At 33.5% G+C, this 25,665-nt stretch overlaps 1 protein-coding gene across 1 annotated transcript in view; it reads left to right on the forward strand.

Moving 5' to 3' along the window:
• Window positions 1-25,665, forward strand: part of LOC140449646 (uncharacterized) — a 156,496-nt gene that overhangs the window by 96,707 nt on the left and 34,124 nt on the right. The window contains exons 4-9 of the mRNA XM_072542907.1: window positions 1,349-1,438; window positions 9,682-9,773; window positions 12,893-13,031; window positions 19,719-19,857; window positions 22,841-23,007; window positions 24,349-24,541. Coding sequence (XP_072399008.1) covers window positions 1,349-1,438; window positions 9,682-9,773; window positions 12,893-13,031; window positions 19,719-19,857; window positions 22,841-23,007; window positions 24,349-24,541 — 820 coding nt within the window. The remainder of the gene's footprint in view (window positions 1-1,348; window positions 1,439-9,681; window positions 9,774-12,892; window positions 13,032-19,718; window positions 19,858-22,840; window positions 23,008-24,348; window positions 24,542-25,665) is intronic.

Raw genomic sequence — 25,665 nt, forward strand, 5'->3', positions numbered from 1 at the left:
ATATTAAAGAAATTACATACGTCCCCTGAACGATTCCAGTTTTTCGTCTATTGTAAGATGTTGACTTGGTTATAGTGTGTCTTACAGTTGAAAGCGACGATCAACGAGTTGATCAAATATACCTCTAATTACTGCCAATTTGTAGATCTGTTTCTGTTCTACTCTATGTTGCACATTGTCGAATCGCAATCATTGCAACAAAATGGAATATCTTTGTTGTGACTTTGTTGTTCGAATAAGATCAATACCGCTGCCATCAGTATTCATAGAAATATTTTGTCGGTTTGACTTGTAAAGTCCCGTCAAATAGAGCAGGCCTATAACGGCTTCAATTTCTATTTTGTCAGTCTCTTTGACTAAATACTGATGTCGTGCATTGTACCGTGGGGCTTTTGTCGCTAATTTTACATTTGTATAGTCAACAATGTCATCTAATAGTTCTTCTGTAAAGAATAACAACCAACAATTAAGAACACTCTGCTTTTCTCGTGCTATTCCTTTTGGTAAATTTTACCTTGTTCTGACTTGTTTGTTTTTTGGAAGCTTGGACCACTTTGATTTGTCTTTATCTAAAAGATATCTCTTACTATTATTCTCACTATCACTTTCTGAACCACTTGAAAATTCACTTTCTTCTTCGGCCTCCACTTCTTCAGAATCCTCCCTTTTGTGTGCTGTCTCTTCTTAAGCCCCTTCATCCGATGTACTATGTGAGATGTACTATGATAATAATCATAGTACATCTCGCAAATAAAATCAAAAATATCATGTAAATTTACCTCTAGAACACAAAACAACTAAAAGTTACAACACTAGTGTACCGGGGTATCACACACCCCAATCGTCTTTGACCAACTCCTAATTCAAATTGAAATAGTATGTACGTCTGGTAACAAGGTCCTCGTGAGAAAACATGTATAAACTACAGCTACTAGGCGCTAGAAGGCGCTATTTTATCTACTTTCGATTTTATAGAAATAAAAGAAGTACCTGGGTATGGTATACCCCAGAACACTAACCGAGGGTTAAATCATAATTTCATGTGGTCCAAGGAAACTCGTCGCACCATTACTGTACATTTAGAATAATAAAATATTATAATTAACAAAAAACATACAAGAGCAATTTATTGTATTGCACGATTGTTTGTACATAACAATTCTACTAATTGCAGCTAACTACTTGTGTTATTTTTTGATATATTAGAAAAATAATCAATTCGTTTTGGATAAAAAATATTTGTATTTATCTGTCGATTTTAAAACTAAAAATTAGATTATTTCTCGTAGATTATTTCCAGAGAGTATTTTAAGTTGACAGGTGCTATCTAATCTTTTATTATTTACAGGGTCAGAAATTCTTACCAATCTCACGATATCAACTTTTCTCGATGACAACCGTAACATACGCCTTAATCTCACGTGGAAAAATGTCACTGGTAAGATAATTATTTTTTACGTTAGAATATGCAAACAATTAAGACTGACATTTTTTTTACTATCCCTAAACCCTTCTGAAATCTGCCTTTTTTTTTAATTACTTTTCTATTTTGCTTTCATTACTGTCAATGTGATTTGGTCTAGTCGTTCTATGTACTTAATCATTAAAAGGTCTCATCATCGTTATATTACCATTAACAATTATACAAAACTCTTCTCTACTGCTAGTTTTACTTCTTGTAATTCTTTTGATCAGTTTTCGTTAATTGATATTATAATTCGCCTAGTTATTCATTATTGTCTGTAAATTCTGTTTATTTTTACAAGTATCTTGCACAGTTCCACTACAGATTAGCGATTTTTGCAGTAAATATTGAACTACCCATCTAAGCTTATCACTAAAACCACCAGATCCGTCATTTTGACAGCTTTCTATTTTTGACCCTCTGTATTTACTTATTCATAGTTATTTTAGAAACTTAACACTTTATGACTTCCTCTGGATTAGTATTTCTCTTTTACAGGTACTTTGTATAATTTTGGCCGCTTTCTAGTTTTACCCTCTGTATTACTCATTTGTATTTATTTTACAAAATTGATAATTCAGAACTTTCCTAGATCTATTTGAGGATTACAATTTCTCTTTTACAGTTAGTGTAAATACTTTTTGAATATGTTTATGTCTACCTAAAAAAATGCGGACCTTAAATTAAATTTACTAAAATTGTTAGTTTGTGTGCTTTTGAAACTGCGTGTTCAATCTGTATTTCTCTCATTTCTGCTATTATCATGTCTCGTCGATATTTGACGGAACAGGAACTGTTACAGTGTTTACAGAATTTGACAGATAATGAATCTGAAGTAGAGTTACGTGATGAAGATGTATCCGATAATGAAAATGACGAGTATGTGCCTGATAAAGTTGATCAATGAGATTCATCAGGTAGCGATTCTGAAGAGGAAGTTGAGATTAAGGACCGGCCCCGTACTTCTGGCTTAATTTCAAATGCAGTTTCCAATACTACTTAGGAAGGATTACCAAATGAGTAAGAGGAATTCGCGGAAGCAATTTATTGAATACCTCCATCGACACCATAGTATGGGAGTTATTTGACAATAGCGCTAGTTCAACAGGTTAGCAACTATATTATATTAGTAGCTTCTATTTATGTATTCCCTTACATAAATTTTTATGAGTATATACCTGCGTAGTAATGTATTCCGTTCATTTTAGAAAGACGTACCAGTCAAAATGTTCTAAAGGAAGCTGCTGGAACAACGCTTTATGTTAAGAAAAGCATTATTGGAGATTCTGCAGCTACTGCATGACAGCTGTTGATCGATGAACGCATATTTCGTAACATACAATCATAAATTGTTGCTGAAGGTAGAAGGCAACTCAAAGATGAGAGTTGACAAATTTCGATTAAAAAAATCGAAGCATTCATATGCTTACTGTATGCTAGAGGAGCTTATACAGCACGAAATGTTAGCATAAAAATGCTGTGGTCTGGTACACGGGGTCCAATATATTATACTATATACTTGGCCAAAATACATCCATCGACGAACAGCTTTTTCCCAAGAAAACAAGACGCCGCTTTACCCAATACATTGCGAAAAAACCCGATAAGCTTGGAACTAAATTCTGGCTTGCAGCTGATGTCCTGTCCGAATATTTATTGAACGAATTTCCTTACCCCTATAAAAGATGAGCAACGATCAGCGAATCAACTTCTAGGGGAACATGTAGTTAATCATCTAATGAGACTATTTATAAATGAAGGAAAAAATGTCACGTCGGATAATTTCTTTACGCCTGTAAAGTTGTCAAAATAATTACGAAAGAAGACTACCAGCATTGTGAAACAATATACCGAGCAAGAAAGATTATTCCGCCGTCAATAAAAAACTAACAAAAATATTTTAGTGCTGAGTTCTCTATACTCAACTACACAAAATATGGAGTAGACGTTGCAGATCAGATGGCTAGATCGTATTCAACTAAATCAGCTTCAAGAAGATGGCCGTTGCAAGTGTTTTTTTAATATTTTAGATATGACAGGAATAAATGCTTGGATTCTATAAAAGGAAGTTACTCGCAGTGAAATATCTAGGCAAAATTTCCTACTTCCGTTAGCAGAAGAATTGCGACCAGATCATATGACTAAGGGCAGAACAACATCAATGGATACACACTCAAGATGTATAACAAACAATAAAATTCTGAACGTAGGCGATGTCAAACATGTGAAATTTGTGATATAAGTGATTTGAGATAAGCAACATTGAAAAATTTTGCTATTGCATAAATTGTGCTTAAATAATTAAATAATTTATTTAAATTAACTAAATATGTCTTTTATTAGTAGGTAATAATGTACAGTCCATCTAATTTACTTACCGTTGCACGTCATTATCATTGACAGAAATCGAAGTTGACATAGTTGCCAAAGTATAAAAATTTATTGCTAAAGTGGATTATACAACAAAACAAATTATTATTTAATATAAATAAATAGAAATAAAACAAGAGTTAAAAAATATTCTTGTTAAAAACAATTTGAGCCGCTTGTATGCATCGTATAAAGATGTAAAATGGAATACTTAAACAAAAACAACACTTTTTTCATTACTTATAACTTTACTTATTTGAAATGTTTTGTTACAACATTTTCAAATGCTTTTTTTTTCAGATTTATTTAAATTTCGGTTTTCTGATCGATAGTGATTAGAATTATTACAATACATTAATATTATTATTAAGTTATTATCACATTCCTGTTCAAAATAATGAATAAAAGAAGCTACCATCTCTTTACAACGACTATTTAAATTCTTTCGTGACATTTTTGAAATAAAACACACTAATTTTGTTCTAAAAAGAACAGATTTTATTAAATAGCTAAAAATATACAACAAGAGGGACTCACTTTAAAATTCAAAATAATAGAGTACAAAAAGTGCCGACACCGCAACTGTCAAATAAGTGTTACCAATTTGTGCCAAAATATCACCTTCGTTCGATTACAGTTACAGAGTGTTCCGAACAAATGTTCTTCATAAAAACGCTTTATAATGCATTTATACAAATTAAATGACACATATTATTGTGTATTTCTTTAAGTTAACATTAATATTAACATTAAATACCAGTGTACTTGGCAAAGTGATTCGAAAAAAGAACACATCTACCGCCTAAATATTTCGTGTTGGTATCATGTAACCTCACGGCCTATGACGCGGATGACGTGCAACGCTAAGTAAATTAGATGAAGTATATATAGGTTTTTTAAGTAAAAAAGAATACAAAAATGGCTGGCGTTTTTCTAATACCCGTCATTTTCAAAAATTCTAATACTCATCATTTCGGCCGCTCCAGCTAGGTATGCTCCTATCTTCGTTCCCTTCACCATACATATATTTAATGAAAGGAGGTCAAGCATGACTCCTTCATGGAGGTATTTGAAGTATTAGACATCGCTTCTGTAATAATTAAGCATACTTGTCGTTTAAGCTTATTTACCTTCTCTTTAGTGGTCTTTTGTTGGCATTTAGACCACCATATCAGTGCACCATACGTGATCGTAGATCTTACTGCAGTCTACAGACTACAGTACATCTGTTTCGGTTTCAAACACCATGTTTTCTACATGTCCACTTCGACATGTCCAAAATGAAAGCTTTGCTTTGTTGGTTATTCTTACTAAATGGGTGCTCCATTTATATGCCCAGAGTGGGCATCCAGATGTTATCTAGGTTCCGTCTTCTTGTAAAACTGACTACTACTGTTTTACTTGAACTGACAGAGTTTTTCCATGTCGCACCACCTATTAAGGATCTTTAATATTCTTTGGAGTGTGCTAGATAGAACATTACCATATTTTTCTGTTACCATAATTACTAGATCATAAATAAAATAGTGGAAGAATAAATAAATAAAATAGTCGAAGTCATGAAAACTGTAAAAAATAAATACTGAAATCAAGTAAAGACAAAAAGAAATCCTGGATAATTGATAAGATCCTGGTAGTTATGAAAGACAGACGAAAAAGTACAATAGATAATAATATGCACAGATATAGGTCCATCAATAACCAAATTTAGAGAAAAATCAGAGAATCAAGTTAGCAAGAACTTAGAGATATTGAAATATCACAAACAAAACACGATATATTTGGTGTTTACAAGTAGTTCAAGGAAATAACAGAGAAGTTCAAGAAAAAATCAATAGGAAAAAAATACCAAGAAGATATAATTGTATATATGAAGGGTCTCGGGAGAAAACCATGAATGTCACAAAATATTTTATTGAAAAAAATGAATTTTACAGTTAAATACCGTGTAAAAACTAAAATATGTGCCTAATATATTATATTCCAAAACATTTATCATTAACATTTACTACTAAAAACTAGTACTTAAAACTAAACCAATGAAACAAACAGTTTTTGTAAAAAATATCCAAAAAATCTTTTATGGAAGAAAATCATGAAAGTCCTGGTGCGTTTCTTTTCTGAGCCAGACGTTTCTTCATTATAACAGGTTGCAATTCCTCAAGATTTGAATTATTGGCAGTTCCTTTGTTGTTTTTTTTTTATCTTCATTTCATGAGGTATACTCATGTACATTTCTTTTGCTTGTTCAGATTCGCAAAACTTTGACAAAAACATTATGTCTTTGAACTTGTCTTCGTTAATAGCAATAAAGTTGAAGTATGATTGCGTGAGTAGTTCAAATTCCGAAGGTGACAATTTATGTGACTTTTTAGCTTGAACGGAAGAACGGATGGTGTCCTCAAGTTTGCTACCATTATATGAATCTCGGTAAAATAGAGTGCGAACATGAGTATTAACACACATCACCTCTTTAATTTTTTGTGTAGCAAAAGAAGCGTTTTTGACATATCTATCGTTAAATAATTCAGTCCATTCCTTGATGAAACACTGAGATACTGAAATTACATTAAATGGGGCAGGCTTTGTTCGAGAAGCTATAATATTTTCCTCCCAATCAGCAGCCGTTTCCATTCTTTTTTTAAGGTTAATAAGACCCATATTTTTATCGTACTAAAGGTACGAATAGCCTCTAACGGTATATGTTATTGTAATGGATTGAAGACGTTTTACTACTGATACCATGTAATGAATAAACCTTACCGCTGTATAGTTTTTGTTTTGTCCACCTGCTCTTTCACAGAAAATGTGTAGATGTTGAACAATTGGAGACAAATGATGCAAAATAAAATCGAAAAGAATCGAACACACTTCATCTGATCCCTTTTTAGCAATAAACTCTTAATATGTATAAAAGTAAGAATCAGCGTTTGATAACACATGGATGTTAAAAGAGTAAATCGAGAGCTGTCGGCGGTAATATACATCATTGGTGGAGATATTCGGCAAGGAAACATTTTTTTGGAAGTCCATAGCTATAGCTTCATAATTCTTCTCTATTCGTGCCCTTCTTTTGCTTTCCATTTTCCTCTCATAAAATGCATGAGTCCTACGAAGATTGAGCTCGAAGTGCTTTTAATTTGGTTAGTTCAGTACGTCCACTTTTCTGGTCTGTTTTAGCTGCTTTCATTTTTGCAGTAATTTCGTCTGCAGGTCGTCATTGACTGCAGGTATCCAATAGCGGATAACCGAAACTAATGTTATATTTTTGTCTAAAAATTTCTCTGTAACTTTGATAAGAAATTTTAACTTCCGGACATTTTTCTTTAAACAGAGAAAACATTTTCATTATATTTAAAGTTTCAGGCACGTGGGTTTTACCTGTATTATCATGTAAGCTATAGTGACTACTTCTTGATTTAAATGACTGAATATGCTCGTGAGCACTATTAACACTACTCGGCTTCACTGTGTTATAATTTATTGCGCCCCTTTTATCTTTAGGAGCCGTGCCAGACTGCTTTAACTCTTTCTGTAGAAGTTTTGTCCCTGTAATACCATGAACTGCACGAAAAAACTTGGCACAAACTTGTACTTCTTCGTAATGTTTTTTCTCATCCTCAGCATTAGCAGTTGACCTTGGCTGAACTCTGACCCTGTACATATAGGCTGCATCATGATATATTGCAGCATGTACATTTTTGGCTCTAGATCGCCGCCTCTGTACGTTTACTAATGATATAAGAGAACACAAATACGCATTTTGTTCATTATGAGATATCAATGAATTAAAATGATTTAAAATTATTTGTCTATTCATTTTGTGATATTACTTCAAGCGTTTGCATTAGCAGAATTCACCAAACACATGTGACTGAAGCTTCATTTTTTTCATGACTTTGTATAACCTGCCCATTTTCACTCTCTTTTTAGTGGATATGTTTCCACTAGCTGTCATAATTGTTTTAAATAAATTGACTAACCAAACAGAACTGCACAAGCACGTGGTTATTACGATGTATTTACTACACTGACATGACCGTTTGCAAGACAAGGATGCCAATTACATTTTCTGGCGCTGCTGAGTAGACATTCAGTGTTTCAGCCGTTTACGCGCGGACATGCCCGGTTTTCTACCGATATAGGGTATTTAAAAACTATAATAACTCGTGACACGCACTGTTTTCTTCCTTATTTGAAATGTCCAAACATAGATATTAACAAAACTTACTAGATGGCGTAATTAACTCAATTTTAGTTAATTTGTGACATTCATGGTTTTCTCCCGAGACCCTTCATATAGAAAAACCAAATTAACATGGAAAAATTACATAAAAGAATTGTTCTCAGATGTAAAAGTAGAACAACAAATATCGAAAACCATAACAGGTCTACACATCCTTTTAGAGGACGTGAAAGCAGCAATAATATTCCTTAAACATGGAAAACCTTATGGTCAAGATGAATTTCAGTCAGAGATCAAACTCTTCGACGGGAACTTCGAAGCTATCTAAAGTGGCAGAAAGTGCTCGAAAATTTTATTAAATCTGTATCACGTCAATTACTAAAGTTTTTTATTTTTATAGATTTAAGTGTGCTTTGTAGTATGTGGTTTGTGCTCCTTTATGGTTATAATACATATAAAAGTGTATTAATCGAAAGCCACTGAATAGTAATAATGTGCCTTAAGGATATCAAGGAATAAAAGTCAACGGAAAAATCGTGAACAATATCAGGTATGCCGATGATACAGTACTAATTGCTGGCAGTGAAGAAGAACTACAAATTCTGTTAACCAAAGTAGTGCGAGAAGGAGAACTATACGGCCTTAAGGTGAATGTAGAAAAAACCAAAACAAAGGTAATTTCAAAAAAACACACACCAGTTATAAACATACTAGTCAACAATCTAGTTGAACAAGTGAAAAAGTTTAAGTATCTAGGCTGTTGGATACATGAAACCTTAGACCAGAGGTTAAATGTAGAATAGAACAGGCAAGAAACACCTTCTTAAAGATGCGACAGTTACTCACTGCCCGTAATCTTAATCTGTCCCTACGATACCGCCATGATAAATTATTATGTATATAGTGTACTATTACACGGCGTGGAAGCTTGGACGTTAACAGTCAGCTCGTTACGACGTTTAGAGAGCTTTGAGATGTGAGTATTTCGTCGTATGCTGAAAATTCCATGGACCGACCGCGTTAGAAATTAAGAAGTTTTAAGGCGTATGAATAGAGAACGTGAACTCACAGAAATTGTCAAGAAGCGTAAAACGTCTTATCTTGGACGTATATTTAGACACGACAGGTATATAGCTTCTTCCTTCAGCTTATTATAGAAGGGAAAATACAAGGCAGACGCGGCCCGGGTAGACGACAAATGAGTCTGGCTGCGCAATATCAAAGATTGGACAGGATTAGACTTTTAAAGTTTAATAAGGAAAGCCCAAAATAGGGAAGATTTTGCAGAGGTCATTGCTAACCTTCGCTAAGAAGACGGTACCTAAAGAAGAAGAAGGATGTCAAATAAAATTGACAATTTTATACTGATTTTTTTTATAATCCATACAACATTTCAACAATATTTTCTACAGCATTGCACATCTACAATAAAAAAAAATAAGTGATAATAACAATTATTATATTTCGAAGTGTGAATACAATAAATGCGTCTTAGTTTAAAGATAATGTGTCAATATTTGAGTCAATATAATAACTCACTTGATGGATTGTTGATTTAATTAGATAATATTTACCTCGGGATAATATCATAACTGAAATAATTCTGTTTATATTAATATCTGCTAACTATATTTATATAGCCTTCGACCATCTGTTACAGACACAGTTGATCAAATTTCAATAAGATTTGTGGATACTGAGGAATCAATATGTAATCCTATAGATGGCGTTGATAGACTCTCTGTTAAACAGGTAAGAATTTTTGGTTAAAATGGTTTTTTTCTGCGTGAATGAGCATCCTTACAGCAATATGAAATCAGCTAAAAAAAAATGAAATCCTATAATAAATGTTGTCTGCATGAAAATATTACAAAAGTTACCGTAATTACCAATTTGGTACATCTCTATATATTTTAGTTCATTCACGTTCCGATTTTTAAACGGGCCATTCACGTTTCGATTTATAGTCCAACTAGTGCTCCAACTTCCGCAGTTGGATCTGAAATCGGACCGTGAGTGAGCTGGTTGAATTTGTTGGACAACTAGTGGTACGAGTCGGATAATCTAGAATCTAGAGGGACGACTTGAAGGTCCGACTTCCGACTGGCGACGAAGTGGGAGCGTGAATGGTGAAGTTGAAAGTCGGATCACACGTCGGATCGAAAATTTCCTCAGTCATTTGATCTTCGGAACCTGTTACGTATGAGATTTCTACGAATTACTCTACGCAAAGATGCCTAGTTCGTAAACATTAACGGCCAGTTTCACAATCAGTGGTTAACCCTAGGAGTTAAGTAACCTTTACCCCTAGTTTAACTGACAGATGCCGTTTCAAATTCACAGATTCGGTTATGGTCACTTAACCTTAGGTTTCGTTTTATTTTTCCTATGTTGCTAGAAAATTATGGGCAATAATCACATTTTTGTGAAATATTGTCAGTAAATATTATGGACATTGATCAGTATAGATGACACCTTTGTCACGTTAGATCGAAAACAATATACAAATATTATTCTCATTTTCAAGCTCTGTTCTAGTGTGGTAGTTTGTTCTAAGTAGTGGTTGTTTGTTCTTCCAAGTTAAAATTATGATTATAAAACGGAACCCACAAAAATGTTCTATCTTTAGAGATGTATCTTCAATTTGCTCCAAAATATTTTCAACTGTGTTCTTTGAGAATCTAAACCGACAGAAATAATCTTCATGGTCTAGTTCTTCAAAATGATTTGTTCTGTGCCTAATGATTCTTGGTCTGCCAGCTTCCTCGTCACTGCTAAAAGCATTTACATCATATAAATCCATATCTGATTAATTAATAATTTACGCGTCTGTCTGCACTCTGTCAATGCCAACAAAACGAAATTCGAGGTTAGGATATCCTGGTCAAGCTCTAAGCCACCGCTTTTACTTTGGGTTAAAAATTTTGTAGGTTAACCACAACCCGAGATGTTGACCTTATATTGTGGAACCTATATTTCAGGGTAACCGCTGGTTATCTCTTAACCGCAAGGTAACTTTACTTTGTGAAACCGACCGTTAATAGAAAATAAACTCTCAATTGCATAAAAGTTACCCCTATTGAAATATACAATTCTTCATCATCATCTATTTTTTGATAGAGCAAATCATTTTCCTTTCTGTAGATGTATTTTGGACACTCCCACACAGGTACAATTTCCAACACTCCGGATTGGAAGTAAATAACGATTTCCGAAGTGGAAGTCCAAACGTCAAATACATTTAATTACTAACTCATATTGTGGCTTATTCCCAATTAAAACAGTAAATTTACTACAAGATCACTTCGTAACTCATATTTCCTCCCTTTATACAATTTGCTTACAACATCAATTGATGCTGTCTGTCCGACATCGCTGAGCAAAGATAACTTTCAATTTCACGAAAAATTATTATAGCCCTGCAAGTTTCTGGTATGACCTTTCCCAATAGTTGTGGAGATATTTTACAGCTGATCTTCAGATCCTCAAATGAGCTTCCAATGGCCAGAAAGCGTAAAGTTGCTACAAGGCGTTGTTCAGTACTGACACATTCACGCATGATGGTATCTTTTTTGGAAATGAGTAGACCAATTTTTTCCAACAACAGCAAAAAAGTGAAGTTGTCCATTCTGAGGTAGTTCATCCTCCTCATCAATGACATTGAGCAATTTTGTGTCACAATAGTTCACACGATCAACAAATAATTTATTCATCCAACATTTTTTCTTCTTTTTTTTTTTAATGATAAGGATAACAAGCACAATGTTGCCATTTTCCTCCTCCTAATTATATTTTACGTTGTGTTTGCTCGATACATGTTTTGGTTAAGCGATGTACACCGTCGTGAAAACAAACTAGATCTGAAGTTGGACCGCTAGTTGGATAGAAAGTCGGAGCGTGAGTGGAGACGAATATCCAACTAGTAGTCCTAGTAAGTGGGACCGCAAGTCGGAACGTGAATGCCCAGCTTTACTGCATTCCGGTAGGAATCACTACTCGTTCATCGGCCGATTCAATCCACTCGTAAATAATAATTTCAAGTAGCAGATCCATTTTAAATTTTATGCTGCTGCAACAATGCTGCTACTTGTTAATAATATATTTGTAACAAGGTTAAAAGAAAAGATTCGATAGAAGTGAAAGACCACGAGTAGATAGTAGTTTTATACTAACCGATTGTAATAGAGGTTGGCCTATAAGGTTTCACTTGCATTGTAACATAACAGTGAACCGAACTCCTAGGAAGTAGGATCAGGAGACTGATACGCTCTGAGATTTAGTTCGAATATCTTTTATATAGAAGTGTCGTAGAAAATATATTAAGTATCTCTTTTTACAAGACTAATCGTCTTCACAACCAACAAGAATAAAACAAAACAAATTATTCATTGAAGCATTTATATTACATTAAATTAATTATATTATATGTATATTCAAAAATCAACTTTACGTTAGAAGGAAAAAGTGGAAATCGAAACAGCTTTGTTGAATTTACAAAGATAGGCGTGCTATATCAGATCGACTGCGACATCCCGAACGAATTATGATCCGACTAACACAATAATTTGTCTTTAACAGAAAAATGTCCCTATCCGGCCGAATTCTAAATCGCGAATCATCAAATGAAAATAAATAAATTACCGTCTGCTTATTGTGCAACTGAGCCGGTGATAAAGCCTTTGACCATTAGCGTAAAAGAGAAAATATGATAATTATAGATGATCTAAAAAAAAATTATTTTTTTCATCCGTGCTTATTCTACTCGGCCAAACGATTACTCAGAATCAAATAAGCCGATGGGTATCATCAATATTAAAATATTGCATTTAATCAACTATTTGTTAATAATAAAACTCACCATTTATTTTCAGGGTGACACTCTCATCATTCCATCCTTAAATTTGGCCAACCCAGCTGATAATTTAGTAAATGGCTGCGAATATGAAATAATTATTGAAACTCATGATCTTTTAGAGAATTTAGAACAAACATTAATCTATCAAATACCAGGTAAGTGATGTTGTTTATTATAAAATTATAATGACGTAATTTTTTAAAATGAAGTATTTAGTTTTATTCGTTTGGAAAACATATATTTTTTAATAGTCGCTTTAACCACCAGCGACATTAATTATTATGATTACGACATGTTTTTGACCGGTAAGTGAGGACCGACCTTAGCAGTGTTTGGTATATAATAATTGGACGGCGTTATGCATCACTAGACCAAGCGCCATTTTCTCAAATTGTGGATTATGGCGCTTTCTGGTGGGAAATAGCATAAACTATCTACAGAATAAATCCCATTAGTCTGTTAATAACGGTTAACCAGATATATTTAAAAAGACCAAGTGCCTTTCTTCTTATTCTGGTTTTTGAATGTTGCGTAATTTTCTGTATTAGTCTTGCATCAGTAGACCAAGCGCCTCTTGCGAGGGTTTTAATGATTGTAAATCGAATATTTGGCAACACACGTACATAAACGTTGTTGACAATAACTTATTGAGGCATTTAGTTTAAGAAGTAGTGTCAGTTATTGCATAAATTGTTCTATAATATTAAGAGAGCTATAATTTGTTCAAATATTTCCGAAGTCCCAATAAAGCGTAAAAGAACAAACACCAGTAAAAAAAAAGAAATACTACAAGGATATACACAATATCTGCTCCGACAGTGTGTAAACCTTTCTTTTTACAGACCCTGAGGATATCAAGTTGCAAAGTCAATGCAGCATTGAAAACTATGAAACGTCCAATGGGTGTTCGAGATGGTCGTGGTCAAAGTGGAGGTCATAATAAAATTAACGATAATCGTGTACAAAAAGTAATTGAGCACATAACGAAATTCCCTAAGTACAAGTCACATTACAGAAGAGCTAACACAGAAAGAGAATACCTAACAGAAGAAACAACATTAAGTAAAATGTATGAATTATATATTGAAGCAGCAGACAGTGATCCTGTTAAATTTTCGTTTTACAAAAAAATATTTTTAACACGATTTAATCTTCAAAGAAAAAATTTAAAAAAAGATACTTGTAGTAGATGTGATTGTTTCGAATTAGAAATTAAAAATTGCACAGATAACGAAAAATTAAGCAAGTTAAAGGAAGAAAAAAATGTGCACATATAAGAAGCTGAAAATGCACAATCTAGAAAGAAAGCTGGACTTGAAGATGAGCAACAATCGACCAGAAGTGGAAACCTTTTGTTTTGATTTAGAAAAAACTCTTCCCCTTCCGAGAATTCCAACAAATATCGTATATTATAGGCGTCAATTATATATTTACAACCTTGGTATCCATAGCGGCAAGGATAACAAAGGTCATTGTTATGTTTGGATAGAAGGTGAAGCTGGTCGGGCAGCCCAGGAAGTAGGCAGTCGTCTTAAGAAACACATTGAAGAAAATGTTACTTCTGCAAAACATGTAATTTTGTGGTCAGACTCTTGTGGCGGCCAAAACCGCAACATCAAAATAGTTTTGATTCTGAAAACGATTTTGGAAACTCATCTAACCATTGAAAAAATTACATTACGCTATCTCTTTCCTGGTCATAGTTTTTTACCCAATGATAGTGATTTTGGAGATATTGAAAATACCCTAAAATTTTAACAACGTTTATATACCGTTGATGATTACCTAAACGTGATGAAGAAATGCCGTAAAAATAACCCACTAGTAGTTCACAGAATGAAAAAAGAAGAATTCGTTGGAACAAAGAAGTTGGAAACTATAATTACAAACCATAAATCAGACATAGAAAACAGTAAGGTAAGCTGGCTTAAAACAAGAAAAATTGAAATAAGAAAGGATAAACCACTGAGTATTTTTATGAAAACTGATTTTAACACTAGTGAAGTTGAAGTAGATCTTCACAAGAAACTTTTAAACGGACAGCTCGTTGCCATCCCTAAGTAACCACTTGATTCCTCTTTGGCCCACAGGTAAGCCACTTTCTGTGCCTAAGCCTAACGACTTAAGATCTTTAATGCACCTAATAGCAAATGATGCAAAACCTCTGTATCGCTCCCTTTTCAATACCAATATAGTAGAAGATGACATTGCCGGATTTTATAGAGACTTAGACTTTGACTAATGTTTATTTACTATTTTCATAATATTTAGAAAATTTTACCTACTGTTAACACTGAGTTCAAGTTTTTTTTATATTTTTGATTAATTTCTTAAGTAATAAAAATATTCAAAACAACGACTTTTCTTGTCATACCCAAAAAGAAAAAATAGCTTGTGGCCTACTAATCATTCACTAAAAGTGATATTTTAGTTACGCATCAACGACCTTCATGTCGCTTGGTCTATTGATGTATAACACAATTACACAATGTGGCGAAAATCGTAAGTCGACCAAAAGTGTTTTTCTATAACATTAGCAAGTTACTATTTCGCACTTGGAGAAAAAATAAAAAACTGTCTTCGAAAACAAAAAATTACGAAAACATATACTGAATTTTAATAGAATGAAAATTTTGAAGTCAAATATCTCAAAATCAATTTTTGGCGCTTGGTCTAGTGATGCATAACGCCATCCAATTGTAGTTCTTCTTGAGATTTTTTTTGAGTGGAATTATTTTTGGAGTCCATAGTTTGCCCTATTTCTAAGGTTTATTCGTCTTTTAATTTCTTCGCTTTTTTTGTTGGTAGTAGTCACTAGCGAGCCAAGTTACGTGAAGCGTGAAGCTATTAACACGTTCAAAAATGTGAATTCCATAGACTGTTTACTGTTTCTCATTTGCTATAAGATTCTTAGTAACTAACATGAACTTGGTATTGCCTTCATTGATGAGGATAACTAAATCGCCTTTTTTGTCACCGTTTCAAATACTAGGAAATATTGTCCAACATCTTACTTGCTATACCCTATTATGTCAATGTCATCATGGTATGCTAATATTTGTATCGATCTATTGAAAACAGTACCGCTGTCTTTAATTTGTGTGTTTCGGACTGCCTTTTTCAGGCCAATATTAAATAAGAGGCAAGCTAGGACATTCCCTTGTCTGAGCCCATCTTATATCTCAAAAGTTCTAAAATTCTGTATCCTAACACTGGCTTTTATGTTTTATAACAATATCAGATTGGTATAGACTCTTCTCTTGATACTGTCGTATGTGTCCTTGAAGCCACCGAATAGGTGATGGGTTTCAATGTTAAATTCTAATGTGTATTTTTTAATTATAGTAAAACTGTAGCCTTTCGTAGAGAATATTTGCTAGTATTTTGTAATCAATCATTAACAGGGTTATACTTCTGTAGTTGTCACGCTGGATCTGGTCGCATTTTTATGTAACGGGCATACCACGTCGCCTTGAGACTATTCACAGTTTGTAGTCTCCTTTTACCAGACATGAAGTAAAAGTTCATACAGTGTCTGTAGCAGAGCGTCGCCACCATTCTTGTAGAGCTCACTGCAAATTTAATCAAGTCAATCATTTAATCAGTTTCTGAATAAATTCCAATAATTTCAATATGCTGGGATGTTATCTGCTTCTTCGATATCATGGCCATTAAATTTTGCATCGAAAACTCATCTGTTTAAGATTGAGGCCACATCATTTAGGATTTAGGTTGTTAATTACACAATATTTATTTTGATGCCGTTAGCTGTATCTTTTAAAGTCCTATTAAACGTGTATCCTGTGAATATATATATATATATATATATATAAATGGAAAACCGTATATATAAAAACGGTTGCCTTCCATCGATATACAATTTTTGGTTTTCTGTTTTGCGAGACATGCCATTACATTTTACTTATATATGTATATATATATATATATATATATATATATATATATATATATATATATATATATATATATATTAAATAATAAAGAGATAAAATGCATCCCTTGCGGTCTCTTCGTTGTATTAATATTTCGTCCATCGTCTTGTTCAACATGGGTGCTCTCTGTTCCAAATACAGATTTTTAAGAAATTCTAGATCTTTATTATCTGTGCCCTTATCTTCTAAAATTTTAAAAGCACTGTATGTTCTACTTTATCAAGAACCCTTTTGTAGTCGATGAGATAGATATATAGGTCTTTTTGTCGATCTCTACATTTTTTAATACAACAGATAACCCAAATATTGCTGCCTTAGTTTCCATTTCCTCATCATAACTAAACTGTTAGTCGTCCAAGTTTATCTCACATTTTCTATGTATTCGGTAATAAATTTAAACATGTCTTTTGGAAGATCATTAAATGGAAATTTTCGTCTTTGTTTGCGTTGTTATTTTTTTGGGATATGATTAAATAACGATTTCAACCAATTTTCTAGAATCCTACAGCATTTATAGATTGCATCGAACCGTTTCATCAACATGGGCTACTTTTCTTCTTTCACTAATTTAATACTGTACTTAGTCTGGATCACTGGCTTTTGAAGTTTGGTACTTCATGACTTCTAAAGTTAGTATATCAGGTAATTCTTCTAGATATTTCTTTTTGTTGAAATATCTGGGAATTTTCAGTGAGAACAACCTAACCTAACCTAACCGACTATTTTATTTGTGAAACTTTGCTTTCTCTGCCCAGTCAATTTTTTCTCTCCTTATACATGGCAAAATCCAACATTTCAATTTCCAACGGCAAGTAGTTCAAGTCAATGTCAATGCTGGGCTATGTCTTAATACCATAAATATCATTTTTAAATCTATGTATAAAAATAAATGTTGGATTTCTGACAAAATTTAATCCCATATGTTACCAATATTTTTTTTATTTTCTTCGAAATTATACGGATAGCTGTTTTTTATTTGGATTTTTTCTTCTTCTTCTGGTTCCTATCCGTTTCGGATGTTGGAAATCATATTGGCAATCATGACCTTGCTCGCTGCGGCTCGAAACAGCTCCGTTGAGGTTTTTTATAAACCATGTTCTTAAATTCCGCAGCCATGATATTCTCCTTCTACCGGGTCCTCGCTTACCTTTGACTTTACCTTGCAATATAGACTGCAGCAGGGAGTAACGGTGCTGATTTACGGTGCTGATTTCTGGATTTTTTATTTTCGGGTAATTACTCCTGGCGGAAATTCTTAGCATCCCTCGATTAACAAAGGCCCGCCGCGAACTAGGAGTTATAATGTTTGTCTTCTCCATGGCCGCTTATTCTAGGGAGGAATAATGCAATAGTTTCCCCTTGCTTTCTGCACCGCTATACAAATGCAGGTTATATAGTTATTACCATTGCACCGCCAGCAAGCAATTTAATTTAACCTAGCCTGTGAGACTTGTACACCCCTTAAGAATGACACTCGGGTGTTACAATACATTGGGGCGAGGAGGATTAACTCTTGTACTCAGGAGTCACTCTACCCCGCCCCAATGCTGCAGACCATCCCTTCCCCCCTATAGCACTCTGATGCGCGAGAGGGGCACAGCTATCAACAAAGTGCTTGTCGTGTGGAAGTCCTGGGTACAAGAACTCCAACACGATATCCTATACCGATCAAAGCAGGTAACCGTAAGGCGTTCTTTTTCTGCTATTTCTGGTGATTTATCATCGAATCTGAAATTGCTCGCTCGGGCCCCAAATCTCTGCTCCGGGCTCGCCCGTTTCGGCGACTTAGCGCCGAGGATGTGGGCCTCTCGTGCCCAGGTTTAGAGTTTTTTGTTAATTTTTTTTTATGGCTTTCGCCTTTTTATTAGTAGTTTAGTAATTTTTTTTGGTGGACGAAGCCGTTTTTTAATTTTTATTTGTAATTTTTTTGCGCACTGCTCGTTTTTTGTTTCACGACCATTCTGGCGTTACGGTATATGTTTGGGTATACAAATATTGTTAGGGCATTGCAAGAGTTTCCCCACAGAATAACACCATAGCTTAAAAATGAATGAAAAAGAGAAAAGTACTTATTTTCAAAGTATTAACACTTGTAACAAGTTTTAATTGTCTGAGTAAAAATAAGGTACTAGAAAGTTTACCTTTGAGATGGTCAATATGGTTATACCAAGTCAATGTGTTGTCAATTGTTATGCCCAACAATTTGACATTATATTTTTTAACACTCACATCAACCTAATGCCCAACAATTTGACATTATTTTTTTTTAACACTCACATCAAAGGTAGACGAAAAAATTAAATTTTAAGTTTTGTTATCATTTAGTTTAAGTTTATTTGCTACGAACCATGATTGAGCATTGGAATTTACATACTTAGATGTGGTTTCTAAAACTAAACGTTTTTTATCAGAAAAAACAAAAGTAGTGTCATCTGCAAATAGAACTGTTTTAAATGGGTCCATGAAACTGGGCAAGTCATTAACATATAATAAATAAAAGTGGGCCCAGAACTGATCCTTGTGGAACTCCGTGCTTTATCTGCTTAAATTCAGAGACACAATTTCCGTACTTGACTGCTTGGTATCTATCCTTTATATACGATGAAATTAGTTCCAAAGGAGTACCTATTATACCGTAAAAATGCAGTTTTTTTAGCAAAATATTATGAGAAACACAGTCGAAGTCAGATACAAAAATAAAAATTTGCGCTGAGTGTGTCAAGCTGGTGGTACTATGGTACAAGCATTCTTATTTAAATTTATGATCTTATTAATATAGCCAAGTCTGAATTTGACATACGAAATGTTAAATTCGAGTTCCTTACAGACCATAATTTTCTTTTATTTTTCTAAATGTTTGATTTAAAACAAAAAATAATTTTCTTTTAGATTGTGTTCAAGATAAATGTAAATGTGCAAAATCGTCTCCATATCAATTAAGTAGTATCATTCCAGTACACGATGATGTATACTTTTTAAAATGGGATAAACTATCCAATGAAGAGTTGACACTTTTGGATGTATACTAGTAAGTTTTTAGTAAGGTTTTCAGCACATATCTTTCAAAGACTATAAATAGTTTCTTTAAACGCTGAAAAGAAAGAGTCAAATATTTCAACAAAAAAAAAGAAGAAATGTAAGCATTCTTATTAGGTTTTAAATATTTTCCTATTACAATAGAGTCTCACAAATCTGATGTGAACACAAAGACTGCCTTGTTAGTGTAAATGTCAGGTTATCGAGAATAATAGATTTAAACCTAACAAAAATGCTCTTATAGATTATAACATGTTATTATTTATCAAATATGCCACAAAGGACAGTAAATTTCAACTTTATTCTATCAAATCACTAAAATATTGTTGCGTTGCTCTGTGAGTTTAGAGATTAAGTGAAGCAGAACTTGGTTCAACTAACTTTATTTTACTCAAAAATTCGCCAAATTACAAATATCACAATTACTAATTACATTAATAATTATCGCTTAAAATAATTAGCATTTATGCCTAAAATCGCGAATACTATTCTAAGAGTTCACCCTTGCTGGCTTATATAATGAGAACGGATTGTTTCGAAAACATATGACTGGGCAGCGATCGAATCCTAGGAAATATCCGAAATTCTCGAAGGTAATCTTTTTATCGGAGTTTGGCGACAGAGAGGCTTCTGGAATTTTCTAACTCACAGGGCCGCAATTAGGAGTATGTAACTCACAACAATATAAAACCCCTACAAAGAAGGTGAATTACATACAAAAACGAAGACCACGTACTTTATTTTGGTTAAAAAAATGGTTATCTATGTTTTTCTCATATTTCGCTCTCTTGCGAACGGCATCGTCACGCAAACGGCGGAGAAACAGAATATCCATTGCTAAAGCACATTGCTGCTTTAAATATGTTAACACTTTTAAGTCCCTCGATGTGACTCATTTTTGGTTCATCATCTTTGATCATCTCTTCTTCACTAGAATCTCAAATACTTTCTTTCTTCGTCCTTTTTCCTTTCGCCACTTCAACAATTTTCTCATTAAAAAAAATTTTTTTTCCGGTATCCTGCTTCATCGATGCTGTTACGTAACTATTATTGTCATCTCCACAACCAGGAACCTATTTTATTAAACCCACTAGGCCAGAATCATCGTCATCATGTTTTTCTGGAACTTCGTGTCCTGCATTATCTAGTAGTTTTCTCAAAATACGCACCACTGTTATAGGACTTAATTTATTTTACACCTCTGCAAACTCCAATAAGTCTATTTATTAAGCTTTGCAGCAAATTTTGATCGTCTTTAATTACCAAAACATGTAAAAGCAAATTGTGGCGGTACCTTTTTGAACTCTGCTAGAATCTCCTTGTTTATAGACTGGCAGAGTGCAGTCACGTTGGAGGACAAGAACATATTTTCTATATCACCATCATATATCTTTTAACTATAGGTACGAACTAATCGTAAAACATTACTGGACAGAATCGAATGTAATTATAAGGATCGAATCGTTTTGTAATGCCCCTTTGTCCGATTCTTCTCGATCGGCGATAAAAATGTTGTAAAATATTAAGAAGTTAAGAATAATGTGAGATTACAAATTAAGGGATTAATTTGTGATTGAACAATTACTCTTTAAAGATAATTCCATTCACCTATGAGTTTTGCTGGCTTTTATACACACTGATAAACTGGTTACAAGGCACGTGGCTTTTTAGCTTTACCGATAAGACACGAAACTAAAATTCAACTTCGTTTAATCGCAATTATCAAATCGCAAATCTGATTCTCTATCAAAGCATCACTTTCAATTAACTTTTTTTCATATTCACGAATTCTTCATTCTGTCATATTCCCAGAAAAAATTTCACCACATATAGTAATTTGTCTGACCCCATATCGATTTTTCTACCGGTCAAGCCAACCGACACTTGCTACATCTGCTACAAAATCTGGCTCACCTTTCTTGTTAAACTGCTGGTAGAATTTTAATGCTCTTGCAGTATTGGGCGTGAAATTTGGGTTCCTTTTCTCCTCTAGCTCGACAAAACAAAGTACAGTGCCCCATTTGATTGAATTTACGTTCTTTCATAATTTTTCGTTCTTTTAATAATTCACTGCAAATTCACCATCATGCTTCTATTTCTGCTCTTTTTCTTTTTCACCTATCTTGCTTGCATCTCTTTTTGTCCAACCGCTTTAATGCCGACAACTTCTGTTCCATTGATAAATTGACTTGTTTTCTTTTCTTTTAGAAGTTACCATATAGAATAAAAAACAACACAGCAATTTATCTAACATTAACAGTATACGTAGTAACAGTGACTGACTATGTAGTATCACTATGACATGTACCAAGCCTGACTTTAAATAACAAACTGAGAGAGACGTCTGACTTGTGGCATCTGACTGGTACATAAATATGGGGGGCAGGGTGGGGAGGGGAAAATAAGTGTCTATGAGGGCATTCACCGAACGGACGTTGATCTTGAATGACAATGCGTAACGAGACTCAGCGCTGTCTTTGTATTTTTTAATTCTGTCGAGAAATGCCCAGTTATTGAGGGCCGAGTTTGTGGGACAGTACTGTTGTTTCACATACTGTATTACATTATTGTATTTATTTATTTCACAAATATTGTTAATTTGTTATTATTTTTATTTTTTAATTAAATCCCTTACTTTATTCTTACGATTGCTTCTTTTTTGTTTGTTTGTAGTCCTAGATTTAAAAATTATTTATTATACCAGTTTTTTACATTACCAGGAGTGTGAGGTTGTCCTCTCTTTTATATTTAATTTTTATTACATTCGTTTTTAATTTCATACAAGTTTCCTTTAAATATCTTTATTTATGTTGGTTTACTTTTATTATTCCATGTTATTAACACTTAGCTTATTTTTTATTGAATTTTATCATGGGTTCATATTTAAATCATATTTTTGATAAATAGTTTTCAGACCTCTTTTATTTAATTTGAAGGTAATGGCAAATAAATGCTGATAATATTCTTTATTTCAGTATACGCGAAGACAACAGCACCGCTCCAAGTCAAGTAAAACAATGTAACATTAGTGATGATGGAGCGGAAATTACTCTGCCAGATCTGAAACAAAGTGTAAGCTACAGAATAACTGCAAGATTTTACTATGATGGGTGCAATTATCCGTCTTTTATTTCATTGACAGGTATGGTTAGAAATTATGATTATTTATTATTTTTTAGGAAACAAATACAATATAACCGTTTTGGTTTAGTAATGTTTATTTGAATATGTAATCAACTATATTTTCATTTTTTTAGTTCATAAGTAAGCTATTTTTCTTTGTCCATTGTAAATTTATTTACTTACATATTTATGTGTTGTTCGTTTTATATACAATGGTTTATCTTATACTTTATTGAGCACATTAACTAACTAACTAAGTAATTGTTTACTAGTTTAGTACATTGATTGTAATTGTGTATTGAAAGCAATGAAGTTAGTTTTCTAGGGACTTTTCACAGCTTTCTAGAAGTTCCACTTTTATTACCATATAAATGTACATTTACTGAGAACTCGAGCTGTCAATAACTGAACTTCTTATTTGTCAACCTGATATAGATATCCTGTTATTATGTGATATCATAAGTTGATCTTGCCGATGATCCTCCATTTTTCTTGATCTTCCATCAATGTTACACATTCTCATAGTGGCAGACCAATGGTTGAGACGATGTGGTCGATGTACCTTGTAGGGAATGTGCCTCTGAATCTTTTATTTTCCACGCTGCACTGCATTGTGAGATTCTCAAGGCCATTTGGTTCATGTTTAGTTGTTTTAGTATTGAGACATAATCCCTTGATGGTCTAATATTCCGATGCATGTAGGAAAACTGGAAAGACTAGGAATCTGACTAGTCTCATTTTAATCTCTACACTAATTTCATGGCTTCTCCAGATTTTAGTCAGTCTAGCTATTTTGCCATTGATGTTCTCCATCCTATTTCTTCAGTGTCTCCTCCGGTGTTGGCTGTCATGGACCCGAGGTAGACCAGATGGCTTATAATCTTGAAGTAAATTTATTTGTGGTAGTTGGTTTTGGTTGTTATTGGCTGTATCTGTAACAATGATCCTTGTATTTTCTTGCTCTATTTTGACACCTGCCCTTTTACTGATATGTTATATTCTCTCCACTTCTTCTTCCTTAGCTTTTTCCTTTTCAGAAGATCCCTGTTCCTTACTCTTCTTCTTCATTCATCCCTGTCCATCGTGTCTTCTTCATTTAAACCTTTCTCCCTCGAGTCCTCTGCCACACATGTCTTTCATTTTCTCCTCAATTTTCCTGTACCTCTCTTTCCCTCAACTTCTAACATACATACATTTCTTTAAAAAATATGTATATTTTTCCTCTATTTTTCTATTAACAAAATATTTCGTTATCAAAATCAAACATTTTTATCTGTTATAAAATCTATATTATAAGGCATTTGAACTTCCATTCATCTTTTTTTAATAATTAACCGACTAAGCACTTTCTATTTTTTAGTTCCAGAAGAAAGGAATCCTCTTACTGTAATTTTTGTATTAGTTTTAACAGTATTATTCGTCTTAATGTTTCTATACACTCTGATTATGAGCTCCAATAGGCTTAAGACCAAGTTGGCGAGTTACAAAAAGTATATTACATGTTGGGATGAAGAAATTGGAGATCTTCAATCCATTAGCCCACTATCTCACACGTAAGTACATCCTTTAAAAATATAATTTAATATATTTATTTTAAAATTGATAAAAGCTTTTAAATGAAGATTGTTCGTGAGAGCCCATTCTTTTCGAGCTTTTAGGTTTAATTTTTACTTTTAATACTGGTTAAACATTTTGGGTTATTTCTTTATTTGATATTTTCTGTTTATTATTTAGAAAATAACCGCATTTACCACGAAGGTCTACAGCAAGGTAAAGATTGGTATATTACACTTGCTGCATTTTGGTGTTTGGGTATGCGAAATAACATGTTCTTGAGTAAGTTTGCAGTGTCCTAACCGAGGACGAGATAGGATAACTTGGTGAGATATATTGATTGAATATGGGTTCCATGGACCAGTATTTTCTTTTATCTCTCTTAGTTTGCTTGTAGATATCTTCCATTTTTTGTAGATTGTTCTGTCAATGAAAGTAATTGCGCAGCTATGTAAGCCCAATGATCAACGTTTTCATTTCCCTCGATTCCAGAGTGGGAGGGAACCCATACGAAAACTATTTTTAATTATGTTTGAAGAAGACTAGTTTGATATTTGGTATCGTTGTTTATGAATACTGTTGCTCCTACGCCTTGGGAAGACTTAGATAAATCAGTGAAGATGTGGGTATAAGTTTTGTAATTCGAGACTATTTGTTTATAATTTTGATATATAAGATGTGGATTGGTATCTAATTTCTTATATTGCGTTAATTGGGAGGTTTACATGTGAGGTTTTGATAATCCACGGAGGAATGCTGTGTCCATTTACTAACCATGTTCTGGGAAAATTTTGGAGATTTAACGTTGATATATAGCGGTGAATTCTAATATCAAAATGTGCAGGAATATCTTGTGTAAAGTCTTAAGCAATGCTAACAACATCTCTTAATTCCTGTGTATTTTCTAGAAGCTGTTTGAGCTACAGGCTGTTGATTATAAAGGGAGGAGAGCGGGAGTCGATATAGTTTATAATATGTTCAGTGGGTTCTATTTCTTAATGTGAAGTATTTGTTTTCGGTTTTTATTTTTCCGACTTTTTTGGAAACAGAGAAGGTAGAGGTATTTGGTGGTGCTTTTCGGAGTAGCTGGAGACATATCTTTAGCTGTTCGTTTTGCTAAGGA

Source organism: Diabrotica undecimpunctata, chromosome 1, assembly GCF_040954645.1.
Source record: "Diabrotica undecimpunctata isolate CICGRU chromosome 1, icDiaUnde3, whole genome shotgun sequence".
Classification (NCBI taxonomy): Eukaryota; Metazoa; Arthropoda; class Insecta; order Coleoptera; family Chrysomelidae; genus Diabrotica; species Diabrotica undecimpunctata.